This window comes from Parathielavia appendiculata, assembly GCF_033297405.1.
Source record: "Parathielavia appendiculata strain CBS 731.68 unplaced genomic scaffold N657scaffold_1, whole genome shotgun sequence".
Classification (NCBI taxonomy): domain Eukaryota; kingdom Fungi; phylum Ascomycota; class Sordariomycetes; order Sordariales; family Chaetomiaceae; genus Parathielavia; species Parathielavia appendiculata.
This window is the reverse complement of record NW_026944220.1, coordinates 1,654,187-1,667,445: the sequence shown is the minus strand read 5'-3', so window position 1 is coordinate 1,667,445 and position 13,259 is coordinate 1,654,187. Positions and strand designations below refer to the sequence as shown.

General features: G+C 55.7%; 6 protein-coding genes across 6 annotated transcripts; 3 read left to right on the top strand and 3 right to left on the bottom strand.

Moving 5' to 3' along the window:
* Window positions 1–334: 334 nt before the first annotated feature.
* Window positions 335–1,379, bottom strand: N657DRAFT_652236 (uncharacterized protein; the record flags this gene model as incomplete). Its single annotated transcript, XM_062794274.1, has 2 exons — window positions 335–1,213; window positions 1,266–1,379. 2 exons carry the CDS (start codon window positions 1,377–1,379, stop codon window positions 335–337), a joined length of 993 nt encoding a protein of 330 aa, XP_062652374.1.
* A 1,713-nt stretch (window positions 1,380–3,092) lies between these two features.
* Window positions 3,093–4,683, top strand: N657DRAFT_686103 (eukaryotic type KH-domain (KH-domain type I); the record flags this gene model as incomplete). The annotated part of the gene is made up of 2 exons (XM_062796815.1): window positions 3,093–3,635; window positions 3,688–4,683. The coding sequence occupies 2 exons, from the start codon at window positions 3,093–3,095 to the stop codon at window positions 4,618–4,620; spliced, it is 1,476 nt and encodes a 491-aa protein (XP_062652373.1). The 3' UTR covers window positions 4,621–4,683.
* Window positions 4,684–5,018: 335 nt separating this feature from the next.
* N657DRAFT_639084 (uncharacterized protein) lies at window positions 5,019–6,295 on the bottom strand. The gene is made up of 2 exons (XM_062791706.1): window positions 5,596–6,295; window positions 5,019–5,476 (listed from the first exon to the last, which is right to left on the bottom strand). The coding sequence occupies exons 1-2, from the start codon at window positions 5,919–5,921 to the stop codon at window positions 5,455–5,457; spliced, it is 348 nt and encodes a 115-aa protein (XP_062652372.1). The 5' UTR covers window positions 5,922–6,295; the 3' UTR covers window positions 5,019–5,454.
* A 1,133-nt stretch (window positions 6,296–7,428) lies between these two features.
* Window positions 7,429–8,238, top strand: N657DRAFT_652234 (cysteine proteinase; the record flags this gene model as incomplete). Its single annotated transcript, XM_062794273.1, has 2 exons — window positions 7,429–7,456; window positions 7,517–8,238. 2 exons carry the CDS (start codon window positions 7,429–7,431, stop codon window positions 8,236–8,238), a joined length of 750 nt encoding a protein of 249 aa, XP_062652371.1.
* Window positions 8,239–8,339: 101 nt separating this feature from the next.
* Window positions 8,340–9,324, top strand: N657DRAFT_30905 (uncharacterized protein). Its single transcript, XM_062786727.1, has one exon. It carries the CDS (start codon window positions 8,441–8,443, stop codon window positions 9,197–9,199), a length of 759 nt encoding a protein of 252 aa, XP_062652370.1. The 5' UTR covers window positions 8,340–8,440; the 3' UTR covers window positions 9,200–9,324.
* Window positions 9,325–9,450: 126 nt separating this feature from the next.
* N657DRAFT_560847 (arsenical-resistance protein ACR3) lies at window positions 9,451–10,738 on the bottom strand (the record flags this gene model as incomplete). The annotated part of the gene is made up of 3 exons (XM_062788012.1): window positions 9,451–10,214; window positions 10,263–10,409; window positions 10,474–10,738. The coding sequence occupies 3 exons, from the start codon at window positions 10,736–10,738 to the stop codon at window positions 9,451–9,453; spliced, it is 1,176 nt and encodes a 391-aa protein (XP_062652369.1).
* Between the last annotated feature and the right edge of the window lie 2,521 nt (window positions 10,739–13,259).

Sequence of the window (13,259 nt, the reverse complement as noted above, 5' to 3'; positions counted from 1 at the left end):
CGCCGGCACGCGTAAACTGGGTGGAGTGCCCCACGGCCAGAATATCAGGCTAATTGGCCAGCGGCCCTGGCGGTGCCAAGCGGCCTCGATACTCGCGTTGGTTTCCCCGGCGAACGCCATGACAGCCATCTGCCGATCCGACTGTGAAAGGTCGGGGTATCTGGGGAACGATGGTCTGGTGTTGAAACAAACAGCCAAGATGACCGAGCTTTCACCTGTTCTCCTTGCTAGGGGGATCACCAGACACAGTATGATTGTCTGCATTACGCAGCAGCGTGAGGATGGCTCTTGGAAGGCTTAGCAACTCGTCCCGTCTGTGCTTTCAAGGCTCTATCTAGTCCTCCAAGTCCCGCGCAAAGTCGACGAGCCGTAACCTGCGCGCATTTTTGGGATGGAACACTGCGACCTTGGATCGAACGAGGAATCTCGCTGCCGCGGATTCCCTGGGTATCTCCACATACGACCCTGAGGTCTCGCCCCCTGCCTCCATCAGTTTGTTCATAAGCTGCTCCATCAGATCCCGCATTTCTGCGCTTGCTGCCGCAGCTTCATCCCCTTCACGCCTCCTCTTGTTTGTCTGGCCCTGCTGGTCCTGAGGGCCCCAAATATCGTCAATCCGTCGTTGCCGCCCGTCTTGGTCGGGCTGGTCTCTGGTCTTCTTCAATTTGCCTTGTGCGGTGAAACCGGCGCTGAGGTCGTCTGGGTCGATTTCCATCAACTCCCCGACCACCGGGCCCCCCAACTCCTCGGCTGCCAGCATCGGCCCGAGGTGCTCGCCAATGAACCAGTCCAAGTCCTTCATGAGGCTCGAGGTCTGCTTGTCCCAGTGGTCTTTTTGGTGCCTCAATTCAGCCATCCGCTCCTTGGCGAACTGTTCCCCAGTCTTCTCCTCTCTGTTCTCGAGGCCTTCGCGTAATGCCCGGATTCGGCTCCTGAGCGCTGCCTGCAGTGCTTGCTGTTCACGCAAGCTGACTTGCTCTGCCTCTGTCCTCCGCTTAACCTGCTCCAAGGAGGCCGATTGCGAGTCGGTGTACTCGGTAGTCTCAGCGATGATCTGCTGAGCTCGCCGCATTGCTAGTAGCGCAGGCAGTACCGACCCTCGCGGTGGTAGGAGTGGCTCTCCCTCAGCCATGTCCAGGTACGCCTTTGTCATGATCTCCAACGAGTCTTGTGGCGACGGCGCAGCGCCAGAAGCCACAGCCGAAGCTCTCAACTGCTGAGGGTTTAGCAAAGCAGCTTCTGGCTGACATGGCTTTGAAACGCACCTCGTGCACCGCATCCTCCAGCTCTTTCTTCCTCTTTTTAAGCTCCTGCATGGTCCGTTCGAGCTCGGCCTCGTAAGGGCCATCCACGCGAACTGGGCCATGAATCGCGTCCATTTGTCTTCACCAAAATCCCCGTTGATGTCAATCGGCTGGCTCTAAGAGGATGATCGTACAAATCGTACAGTCCCGAGCTTGGAGAAACTGAGAGTCTCGATTCTTACAAGTCCTTTGCATCAGAGCGGGAGAATGCTTTTTGACCAGTTGAAGATCGAGACCGATTTTCAGCGGACCAAGTACACAGTACCTGGACACTGTATCGGGCAGCCCAAGATTTCCAGAGATAGTGCGCACGGCGCAGTTCATGGACAGCCCAAATTTTCGCCAGCTCTAGGAAGCACAAAAACCAACAACATGTACTTACGTGGCACAAAGGATGACAATGCACCACGACAATGGATGTAGGAGGATCCATCCTTCAAGTTTGTTGGACTTGGAAGTGTCTCAAACCCCGGGGCGCCTCGAAGTTGGAAGGCCGGCCCCAATCGACACAATCCAACCCTGATTTGTTCGTTAGCCTGGCACATGGTGGGGCACTGGACATGAAATGGGATAAAAGAAACCAATGAACGAAAGAAAACAAGAGAAAAAAATAAGTAGAATGTGAAGACAAAAGGTAAGAGGAGGAAAAAGAGAAAGGCGAAGATAGAGAGGAAGAGAAAAAATAGGTTAAGAGGAAAAGGAAGCAAGAAAGAAAGGATATAAAAAGGTTAAGATGAAGGAAGACGAGGTTAATCCCTACTACGTAAGTTCGACGCTAACTAGTGTACCAGATGGAATTGTAAGTAAAAAGTGGATATTTTTCGCTATATCATTGGTCAACTGTTTGTGGCTCGTGCTCCTCCAGATGGGTCAAGCAAGGCTGCAGCCCCGGATCTCGCAGTTTCAACCTTCTCTCTTTCCACAACCCACAACCACTTCGAGACATCCTCAACCTCTCACGGCTTACCGGACGACGGAGAGATTGATCATCGTGCATGTCGCTTTTCGCGTCAACCTGACCTTTCAGGAATTCAAAGGTCTGTCCGATTGTCGCCGCGACCCGACTTTGTCAATTCGCCAACGCGCAAACCTCCTCTCGTCCCAGCAATCCTCCCAACCGGGCTTTGGCTCTTTCCAATTCGAGGGAGCCGCATCGCATTGCCGAACAGCAGTAACCGGCCATCTTGACAACCTCGGTCATACCGCGAAGAAGTTTGAGCAGGGAAGCCGGGCAGTGTTGCTGGCTTGAAGGCAAAGGTTTGAGCTACCTGGCTGCTTTCGAAACACAGTTGCCCTCATTTTAGCGATCCTGCCTCTCAATTCACCACTCTGCTGTTCAGCGTATCTCTGCAACTCTCGTCCGACATACCACCTCGTCTTCCCCCTTTCTCCTCCGCCCGCCTCACCTTCATCTCACACCCACCACGACTTTGCCTGGACAAGTCGTCATCACCGGTGCTCTGCACACTGCGCAGCAGCACTTCGATCGGGATTTGGACATTCTCCATTACCACAGCGTTCCGTCTCTGCACCGTCACTACTCGTTCCTTGGCCCGAAGCTTCTCTCAGTTCCTCGACCTACCCGCGCATAACTCTTCAACTCCACCCGACCCAGCCAAGCACAATCACCCTACTCGGCCCAACCACTACACCAGCACGTTTTCTTTCGAAAACCCCCAAGGTGTAGATAATCACGATAATACCAATTGAGAAAATCAAGTATCACGTCGACTGGACAGACAATTTCGCTCAGCTCGAGACGTGAAAGCCTTCTCACATTCAGCCAAAATGTCCGCTTCACCACAGCCGACACACTCGGCCAAGCGGCCCCTCGAGGACACTTCCTCCCCGTCCGTTGCCGGCCAACCCGAGGCCAAGCGACCGGCTCTCGACAAGGTTGTCAAGGATGAGGAAGAGATCAAGGAGCCTATCTCTGCTGGTAACGCCGAGGCTGCCCCGGCCGCTTCTTCCCCTCCTTCGGAGGCAAACGGCATAACAAAGACGAACGGGGAGAAGTCTGAGGTCAAGGACGCTCAGGGCGATACTGTCGTCCCAGATGCTCCCGAGACAAAGCCCATCACCAGCACCGCCAGTGGCGACGCCGCCCAAGGCCAGTCAAACCCGCCTCCAGGCGCCCACGATGAAACGGCGTGGATCCACGTTCGCGCTGTGATCTCGAGTCCCGAGGCTGCAACCATTATCGGAAAGGGCGGCGAGAATGTGTCCAAGATTAGGCAGATGTCTGGTGCCAAGTGCACTGTCAGCGATTACCAGAAGGGCGCCGTGGAACGCATCCTCACTGTGAGCGGCATCGTCGATGCCGTTGCCAAGGTAAGCGCCAAAGCTCTCGCTAGTGACAACTTGACGCTAATTTGATTTGCAGGCTTTTGGCCTGATCATTCGGACGCTCAACAATGAGCCCCTGAATGAGCCCTCGAACCAGCATTCCAAGACATACCCCCTTCGCCTGCTCGTTCCTCACATCTTGATCGGCTCCATCATCGGCAAGGGCGGCGCCCGCATCAAGGAGATCCAGGAGGCGTCTGGCGCTCGCCTGAATGCCTCCGACTCGTGCCTCCCCTTATCTACCGAGCGCTCGTTGGTCGTCATGGGCGTCGCTGATGCTGTTCACATTGCCACTTACTATGTTGGCAGCACACTGCTCGAACAGCTCAACGAGCGGTTTGGCGGAGCTGCAGCCTCTGCCTATGCGACGCGCAGCGGCGGCCCGGCTGGTGCGGTTCCGGGTGGAATGCAGGTGATCCCCTACAATCCTCAGCCTGCCGGCGGTAACTATGGCAACCGTGATAACTATCATCGCGGCCGTGCTGACCCCAGGGCCCACCACATGCCGCCCCACTCGTATGCGCCGCAATACGGCCACCCCGTTGCGGCTCACCCACATGCTGCTGCTCCAATGCCCTATGGAGGCCATGCGGCCGCTGGCTACGGAGCTGGCCCACACGTGCCACCTCACCCGGCTGGCGCTGCTGGACCTCATGCTCCTGCCGGGCCCCATGGACCGCCGCTGGCTGGTGGCGCAGGCATGCCTGGAGCGCCTCTTACCCAACAGATCTACATTCCCAACGACATGGTTGGCGCCATCATTGGAAAGGGCGGCCAGAAGATCAACGAGATCCGTCAGATCAGTGGCAGCGTGATTAAGATTAATGAACCACAGGACAACAGCAACGAACGTCTCGTCACGATTACTGGCACGGAGGAGTGCAACCGGATGGCGCTCTATCTGCTCTACACTCGGCTCGGTAAGCTCCGGGAGCAGCATACCAACCCGGCTCAAGCCCAGCACCGCTAATAAGCTCTTCTCACACAATAGAAAACGAGAAACACCGGATTTAGTCGGTCCCCTCGCGGGCTCACCCTCGTGTCACGGTATTCTCCCATCTTCCGGTGATTGATGGCGTTGGGGTGGTTTTAGGAGATCGAGGCAGGAAAGATTCATGGCTGCCTGAGACAGGTTATGGGTGGTATTTCCGGGTTCTTAGCATTCAACTTCGAGGCTTTTCTATCAATACCTCACCTCCACTTCTGTACCTGCCCTGGTCTTTGCACGCTCGCACCACACACCTGCCCTTTCCCGTGATGCCTGTCCTGCCCAACCACATCTGCGTGCCGACGCTGCATCTGAACTCGTCGATATCCGTCACCCATCCGTTCTCACACCCCTTGACTGCTTCTGTCTTCTTGGATTGTGCCTCTAGCAGGATTATAGGGCTTGTTACAACCTGTACAAGTTACCTTGGATATTCAATGTTGGCTGATGATGTGACATTCTAGGTACATCAAGTGCGGGCGGATTACGTTGGAGAGCCAGCCAATACAAGGCATGCCGGACGCTTGACCCGTCACCAGGTGAATATCAAGAAGAACCCACAATTTGCTGACCATAGGTACAGGAATACGTGACAGACATAAACGCAAAACCCCATCTTGCTGTTATCCTGTTCCGGCGTCGACAAAGCACGTTCTTCGCCGAGTGGTGTTTGACGTTGTTCTTCCCTTGAATCTCGCATGAAACTCCGAATGTCAACGACGCCTCGTTGGATCTCGACCTTCCCACTGAAGTTACATTTATGTTTACTTTGTTCTTGTGATAGCAAACACCCCTTTCGTTCCCGTCAAAGTCCGATCATTTGTCGCCACGCACCCAGCTGCCATCCAATCCGGCGGGTATTAGCCAACTGTCTGGGACGCAAGCGTGCTGTTCAGGACGAGGTGGACGGCCTAGAGAAAAGTAGAGATTCAATACCAAAAAAAGAACCGAACATACCTGTTCCACATCTGGCCGATGAAGCCCGGCGGGGGCCGCTGCTCGTTAAAGCTCTGGCGGCGGGCGACCGACTCGGGATCGCCCTTGCGCTTCTGGGCTGTCAGACCCTCGAAGAGAACGTGGGAGGACTTGCGGCGAGCGTTCTGCTGCTGCTCCTTGGAACTGCCGCCGGCCCACGAGGGCACCGGCACCTTGGTGGCGAAGGGAGGCGGCAGAGGCATCTCGCGAGGCAGCTCGCGATCCGACACCGGGGGTCCGCTTGTTGCTGAGCTGGCCGAGGCGGTCGAGTCGGACCGAGTGGCGCGCGGCTCGTTGCCTGAGGGCATTTTGTCTGCCATGGTCGGGTTGATGAAGTGCTAATTCAGGTGAGTTTCTTGATGCTAGTGTAACGCTTTTGCTACGTTATACACTACTGGTGGCGAAGTAGAGGCTGTAGTGGTATAATATGTGATGGTTCGGTGCAGAGAAGGGCGGGGCTTCGTGAGTTATATATAGGACAAAGAAAACGGGGTCTCGGCCACCCTCCCTTAAGGTACTTTGGTAGAGCTGCTTGGAAATCCAACCCGGCAGTGTTCCGAACTCCACAACCCCTACTGTGATATGTCGATCGGGAAGGGAGTGCGTGGGTGTCTGCAGCGATCTGAGCCCGTGATGGATGCACTGGGAGGCCTACATCATCATGACCTCACCAATGAGAGAGCATTCTGTGTCAGACAGCTTCATGCTACTCGAGCTCGTCGAGGTTCTAGACGCAAAATGGAATGCGGGGAACCGGGGGTGGTACTCAAGTCGTCTGCACAAGAAGCTACCATCGTCTCTGCCCTGTTTGCTCCAGCTTTACGAGTCCCTGGAGGTTGTATCTTCAGCTGGGAGTACTCAGGCCGGTGACTGGCTTGGGAGTTTGAGCTCCCGCGGCGGGCAATGAGAACGCTCCCCGTGTAATCAGATAAGAGTCTATAAGAAGTACCATGTAGAGGCTTGAAGGGTTATCAAAGCTTGACATGACGAGGCGTCACCAGGCGACGGCAAAAGAGCGGGGTGAATGTCCCTAGCTAAGAGAGCGACCAGAAGGGCACTCGCGCCCCAAAGGCACTTGCTACTTCAATCTGTTGCATCTTTAAGTTCGTTGCCGCACGCGACTGACATGGGACAGGAGTAGTTCGGTACCATTGTTATCCGTGACGTCATCCCCCAATATTCCAGATGTTTGAGCGCCTTGGAGAAGATAGAACATCGAATGTCAGCCAGCGCTTTCAGGACAGCGCAAGGTAGTTCGTTTGAATGCCAGCCTGCTCTCGCTTGTACTGCCATAGGTACCTGGGTCGATTGACATGTGAGGTGGGAGAGGGTGGTCAGTCAAGCAGCTGTCGTGTGTCAGTCCTGATTTGGCAGGTGGGGATCGAAGCGCGCCAAGCCTCCTTCAAGCACTCAACTTCTAGCCCGTCGACGACCGATGGAGCCCTTTCCATCACCAAATACCTATTTCAGACTTTATGCAGGGGTTAATTGGTGCATCTCCAGCATTAGACTGCCATTCTACTAAGCGAGACACATCTCAAGATCAATCCAATGTTACAGGGCTTCGCAATGGGTTGGACAAGGGCAAATCGTTATACAAATGCAGCGTACCCGAAACACTTGATGACTCCTTCCTGCACATATACCCCGCAAGCAGGCAGGCAAACGCCCGCGTCAACCCGATTTTTGACATGAAGAAAAGGGTTGGAAATCATAAAGTGGTCCGGCGCTGCAACCAGGAAGTTCTCATCGACCGAGGAAGCCCACCCTGACAAGAGAACGGACAAGACCGTGAACAACTGAAGGCGAAACAACATGGCAAAAAAACACGTCACCATGCTCGGTGAGAACTAGCGCTGCGGACATTTGTACTGTTCTGACTAACCACTCGCGGTACCCGAAGAGAACAATCCCGAGGTGATGAACGCCTTGGCCAAGAAGTTGGGTCTCTCCGGCGACCTGGCCTTCTACGACGTCTACTCGCTCGATGAACCCGACCTCCTAGCCCACATCCCACGCCCCGCCTACGCTCTACTTGTCATCGTCCCCATGACCCCCGCATGGAAGCAAGACCGCGAAGCAGAGGACGCCGCGCTCGGCGACCCGGCCGGCTACTACCACGGCGGACCAGCCGGTGCCGGGGAGCAGCCCATCATCTGGTTCAAGCAGACTATCCCCGATGCTTGCGGCTCGTACGGCTTGTTGCACTGCGCCATTAACGGCCCGGCCGCGAGATTCATTCTCCCTGGCACCCTCCTCGAGCAGCTGCGCAACGACGCCATTCCGCTGCCCAAGGACGAGCGGGCACAAATGCTCTACGACAACACGGCATTCGAGGAGGCCCACCAGTCCGTCGCCGCCCTGGGCGATACCCCTGAGCCCCCGGTCGGGAAGAGCGAGCATAAGGGCCATTTTATTGCCTATGTCAAGGCGAACGGGCACCTTTGGGAATTGGAGGGTGGACGGGATGGGCCGCTGGACCGAGGCGAGCTTGGGGAAGACGAGGATGTCTTGAGCTCGACGGCGCTGGAGCTGGGCATGAAGCGGATTATCAAGCTGGATTCGGACGCTGGCGGGAATGATCCTCGCTTTAGCTGCATCGCACTTGCCCCGAGCTCGGCCTGAGGCCTATCTGGTGGGAACAGGTTCATGGAGGGAGCAAGGGGCGGCGTCCAACTGGGCATGCACAATGCTTTCGGTCTACGGGTACTTGGTCAGGGTCGCATGGGTACGCTGGCATCGTAAAATGCTCGGCACGCGCTCGAGGATTGAACCGTTCCCGGCCGAGAGTGTTGTTGGCTCGCGCAGGACAGCCGGAGGCTGAGGCATGCCGAATAGCTCCAGCTTCCAAGAAGTCCTGTGGACCTCTGAAGTGTTGGGTCGTTTTTGTACCGGGAATGGATGTGCAGTCCGACCGATGTGCCCTGGTCGACTTCGAGATGTGATGGTGGGTTGCAGACCAATGTTCGTCTCAGAGGCGTGTCCGCACCGTTCCACCCGCCACACTGAATCGGAAACTGGCCTCGGAGAATGCTGGTGTCCTAATAGCGCTGCTGACCTGTTCGCGTCGATAGCATGTCGTGGCAGCTTCGCGATGTTGAGACAGTGGCGATCGCTTCCCACATTCCAGTCGACCCTGACCCTCGGACGAACGACTGAGACGCCTCCTCGGCGACAATTCTTTCAACAGCATTTCAATGCCGTGTTTTCTAGCTCACAGGCGTGCAGATTCAAGGAAAAGCGGCACATCTCACTCTCATCGCCATCAAGACAGCCGAGAGTCACTCCGAGGCATAGCAACCATGAAGGTCCACAGGCTTTCGGTCTTTTTGCCTCCTCGCCGGCGTCCTCGCGCCGCCCATCGAGCAGGCTCAGAAGTCGCAGGTCCAGCCTCACGCTGGCCAGGACTCTGCCGCACCCGCAGACCAATTCGATGACGTCCCCCTGCCGGAAGACTCCTGGAGCCCCGAGGATGAGCACGGCTGATGTTGTGCCCGGGGGCGCCACAGATATTCCCAAAGTGAAGGTGAGGGTGTCCTACAGGGGGAATCTTTGGTCCCCTCAGCCCCTTCCACTAGACCACTGACCTGTTGGAAAAGGCGTTGGCTAGAGAAACTTAGACCTAATACATATATGGTGGGACGGTGCGTGTCCTTGCGGGCCTAAATTGGGATGGAAGTGCGGGATGATCGTCTCATTCCTCAGAGCAGAGCAGTTGTCAGATTGGCAGCGCCCCTAGCCATGATCGCCATCTGCATTCCAAAAATCCCTCTGGACTCATTCGTCCACTTCCATTACACTCTCTCATCGCTCCATTTTCCTTCCTCGTATACCCCATCATTCCTTCCAATTCCTCCTCTTCGCAAACCACTTCACACCATACACCAACCCCAGCAACACTGGCACCTCAATCAGCGGCCCAACCGTCGCCGCGAGCGCCTGATCCGACTGCGGCCCGTACGCAGCAACGGCCACGGCAATCGCCAGCTCAAAGTTGTTGCTGGCGGCCGTGAAGCTCTGGGTGACGGCATACCCGTACCGGAATCCCATCCGCCGCGCCACGAGCAGCGTCAAAAAGAAGATGAGGGCAAAGTAGACGATCAGTGGGGCGGCGACACGCACGACTGACACGATCTGGTCCACAACCTGCTTGCCCTGAGACGCAAACAAGACGAGGATGGTGAAGAGCAGGCCGATGAGGGACCAGGGCGCCGCGAACCGGAGGAAGTAAGACTTGTAGCGATCCGGGCCGAGGAGGCGGAGCAGCACGAGGCGGGTGAGGATGGCTGCGCCGAGGGGGATGCCGAGGAACACGCCGACCGAGGTGGCGACGGTCGAGTACGAGATGTCGATGGCCGAGTGGCTGTGCGGGTTGAAGACGCGGATGAAGAGGAGGGAGATGGGCGCGAACAGGACGATCTGCAAGAGCGAGTTAATGGCGACGAGGATGGCGCAGTAATCGCCGTTGCCGCCGGCAAGGTTGTTCCAGATCAAGACCATGGCGATGCACCGGGCGATGCCGACTAGGATGAGACCTTCGCGGAGGCCCTGCTTGTCGGGGAGGAATGCCCACGCAAGGCCGAGCTGTGAGCAGTCAGCCCCTGATTCTCACCTCCGGGAAGTCCCTATGGTAGGGAGCGTGTGGGTACATGCCATGACCAGGGGCGCAACAATCCAGTTAATGATGATGCTGAACCCCATCTGAACCCAAATCTCCCTTGACTTGAACACCACGTGCAGCTTCTCGTACTGAACCTTGCAGAGGATTGGATACATCATGACAAGCAAGCCGATTGCTGGATCACAGTCAGCACGTACGAATCATAGATGTGCTGACGCAGTAGGGGGCTGCTGGCTTACCGATAGGCACCGACACGTTAACGAATTTCCCCTTTTGCAACGCTGGCTCGACATCGTCGACAAAGTTACCAAGGAGGATGCCGACAAGCATGGCCAGAAAGATCCACAAGGCCAGGAAGCGGTTGATGAAGCCGAGGGCGCTGAAGGCTGAGAGCCTGGCCTGCGCTGTCTCGGCGCATGGCGGGCACGGGGGGTCCTGCTCCTGCTTCTCAAGATCACTGTTTGTCGCTTTTGCATCTGTGGAAGATTTGTCTTGGACTTTCATATCGCCCTCGGTCTGTGTAGGAACAGGGCCTGTAGCTGTCATTATTGACGCCCCTGAGTCAAGTTGCGGGGGCCCTGCGAATTCAAAATGGCGAAAAGAGTTCTGCGGGGAATGGTCAGATGTTGGAGAGACCGTATTGATGTTTGCCGCTGGGATGGAAGGCAAATGGAAAATTGCTGGGATATTCACAAAATAAGTACCATCCCCTAGACGTTTGGAGTTGCAGACGGTGACAAATTTCGCCATGGTCAACAAGGTTCTCATTCTCAACCGTACGAGGAGAATGCCCAGAGCTAAGGTTGCCAATCAGAACATGGCAGTGACATCCCATGCCAAGAACCATCTCAACGACTTCGGCACGACACAATGAGAATCGATGGGCAATTCTCGCCTGGAACATGGGGCAACGCCACATAAGCAGTGATTATGGTTTAGAAGTCCTCCTCTTGTCCTAAAGCTCGGCCATCGAAGGGTCCGCAGTTGTCCTGCAGTCGCCGGACTCGTGTATTCGCCACGAGCTTGCGCCCAAGATAAACAAGAACCTTTGGGCGCTTGGTATTGACTCTTCACAGGTGGAGAGTTGGAAACAATTTGATGGTCATTTCACCTGACTGCTACCCTTGAGCGAAGAAGAACACAGGCGATTTTGAGGGATTCCGGTACCGTAATGGATCGTAGACGTCGGCGCCTCCTTGTAGACACCAGAACAGTACCGGTGAACAGAAGAAGGCGTAGTAGAGTGTGGAGTCGGGTCGTTTGCAAGTCCGTCTAAACAGAACGGAAATCAACGATGACGGCAGCTTTGTAAAGTAAGTGGGAAGTGAAGGCTCGCATCGAGCTAAGTGTGCTGCCTGTCACACGGGTCGGCTTCCTTCTAGCCCCTAAACCCTCCATGGGCCCCAACCTTGGGTGTGATTTATGACGGGGTATGAGCAGCTCCTTGATGTTAGCCCGCTTGGAATATTTGAGCAGGTACGGATATGACGACACGCCTCGCAGATTGAAACAATTAGAGGCGCCTCCGAAACCCGGCATGCCGTGATGCTCGAGTGAGACATCCGGAAATATTCGAGGTATTTCGCTTCTTCCTTCTTCCCTTTCGGTCGGTGCTTCTAGCGTAGGCCTTGTCTCACCTTCCCACGCCCCAAGAGCCGTGCTGGGAGAGAGCGGGGCCAGCGAGGCTACACCGCAGACGGCTTGCTACAACATGCCGTACAAATACCGGCTTCGTCCGAGACCCTGCACTAAAGAAATTGCTCAGCGTATACGCAAGCTCATGCTTGAAGCGGCGGAACTCCCCACGCCATACCGGCTTTGTGCTGTCCATCCTGAGCGGTTCCTGACAGGAGTTCTCTCTCGCATGAGCGGCGAGAGAAAGATCGTTTTTGCTGGCGGCGGTTGGTTGCGGGCAGGATTTTATGCAGGAGAACCGTCGGAGCTGATGACCGCTCGCACTTTCTGTTGCCCTTTTGGTGCGGCCACCCTGATCCAGGACCCCTCATACACACAACAGGGTCTTGATGTCGAGAAGACTTGCTGCCGCAAGGCTGGAAAGACGAACAGTCAGTGCTGAGTCGGAGAAGGAAAGAAATCGAATGACCATAGTAGCGGGTGGTTGTTCTGTAGCGAATGAGGGCTTTGTGGTGCCGCTGTTGCCCGCACTTGAGCGAAGTCCACAGCGTGGTATGCCGCGTCTGCCAGCACATCCTGCGCCTCACCCCGGACATGCAGCAGCCATCATCAGCTGGGCTGATTCGAATGAGGAACCTGCAGACATCGAGAGTCGTCACGCCGTCCCATACTACCAGCGCAGATTTTTCCATGGCACACTGTGTGCTGTTCATCGGTTATGTTGGGATTGGAATTTCTGGGGCAGAAGTCTGTGGTCTGTTGGTGTAGCTTTCTTCCTGGGGATCGCCCGGAGCGAAGAATTGCCCAGGCCGGGACCCCACTTCTTCACGGCCATGCCGAATGACCGGCGCCGGTGCCCGTAGTCTCGGATCGGCATGTTGGACAGGCCTCCATCCGCCTGTTCAACATCTCGAGCAACTGGCTTTCGAGAGGCTTGCATGTCGTGATACGGGTACTGTCCTCTCTTGCGTATCACGGTCTCAGCTCCGTCTGTAAAGAAGACCAAAGCTGCGCGGCTGCCACGTTCGGCGTGGTCGAGCGAACCGCACAGCGCTAAACGCCCAGCCAGCTATTTGCTTTGGCGATGCGGCTGCAGGACGGTGGAGCAGGTTGGGTTCCGCTTGGAGTGTGGTAATGAAATTTTCCAATTTCCGATTTCAAGCCATGCGATTGAAGTGTCTCATTTCCTAGGGCCCCTTAAATCCAATGAAATGGGCGACTAAGCTAGAATTAGCTGGCATTTCCTAAGGGCTGCATAGCCAAAATATCTAGAGATTCAGTCAATTTACTTACGAAGACAGCTTAGCAAAACAGGCCTTTGATTGTACTTGAAGCCATTCGCAGTAGCTGCTGGACCAATGTTAAGGTGCAAAGTGGGAAAATATATGAC

What these genes read in the sequence shown, in the direction of transcription:
- N657DRAFT_639084 (XM_062791706.1), bottom strand. Translation starts at nt 5,921, where the DNA reads ATGCCCTCAGGCAACGAGCCGCGCGCCACTCGGTCCGACTCGACCGCC. An exon ending in ATCGGCCAGATGTGGAACAG is followed by an intron (nt 5,477 to 5,595) that starts GTATGTTCGGTT and finishes ATTGGATGGCAG; the next exon opens with CTGGGTGCGTGGCGACAAAT.
- N657DRAFT_30905 (XM_062786727.1), top strand. Translation starts at nt 8,441, where the DNA reads ATGCCGAATAGCTCCAGCTTCCAAGAAGTCCTGTGGACCTCTGAAGTG.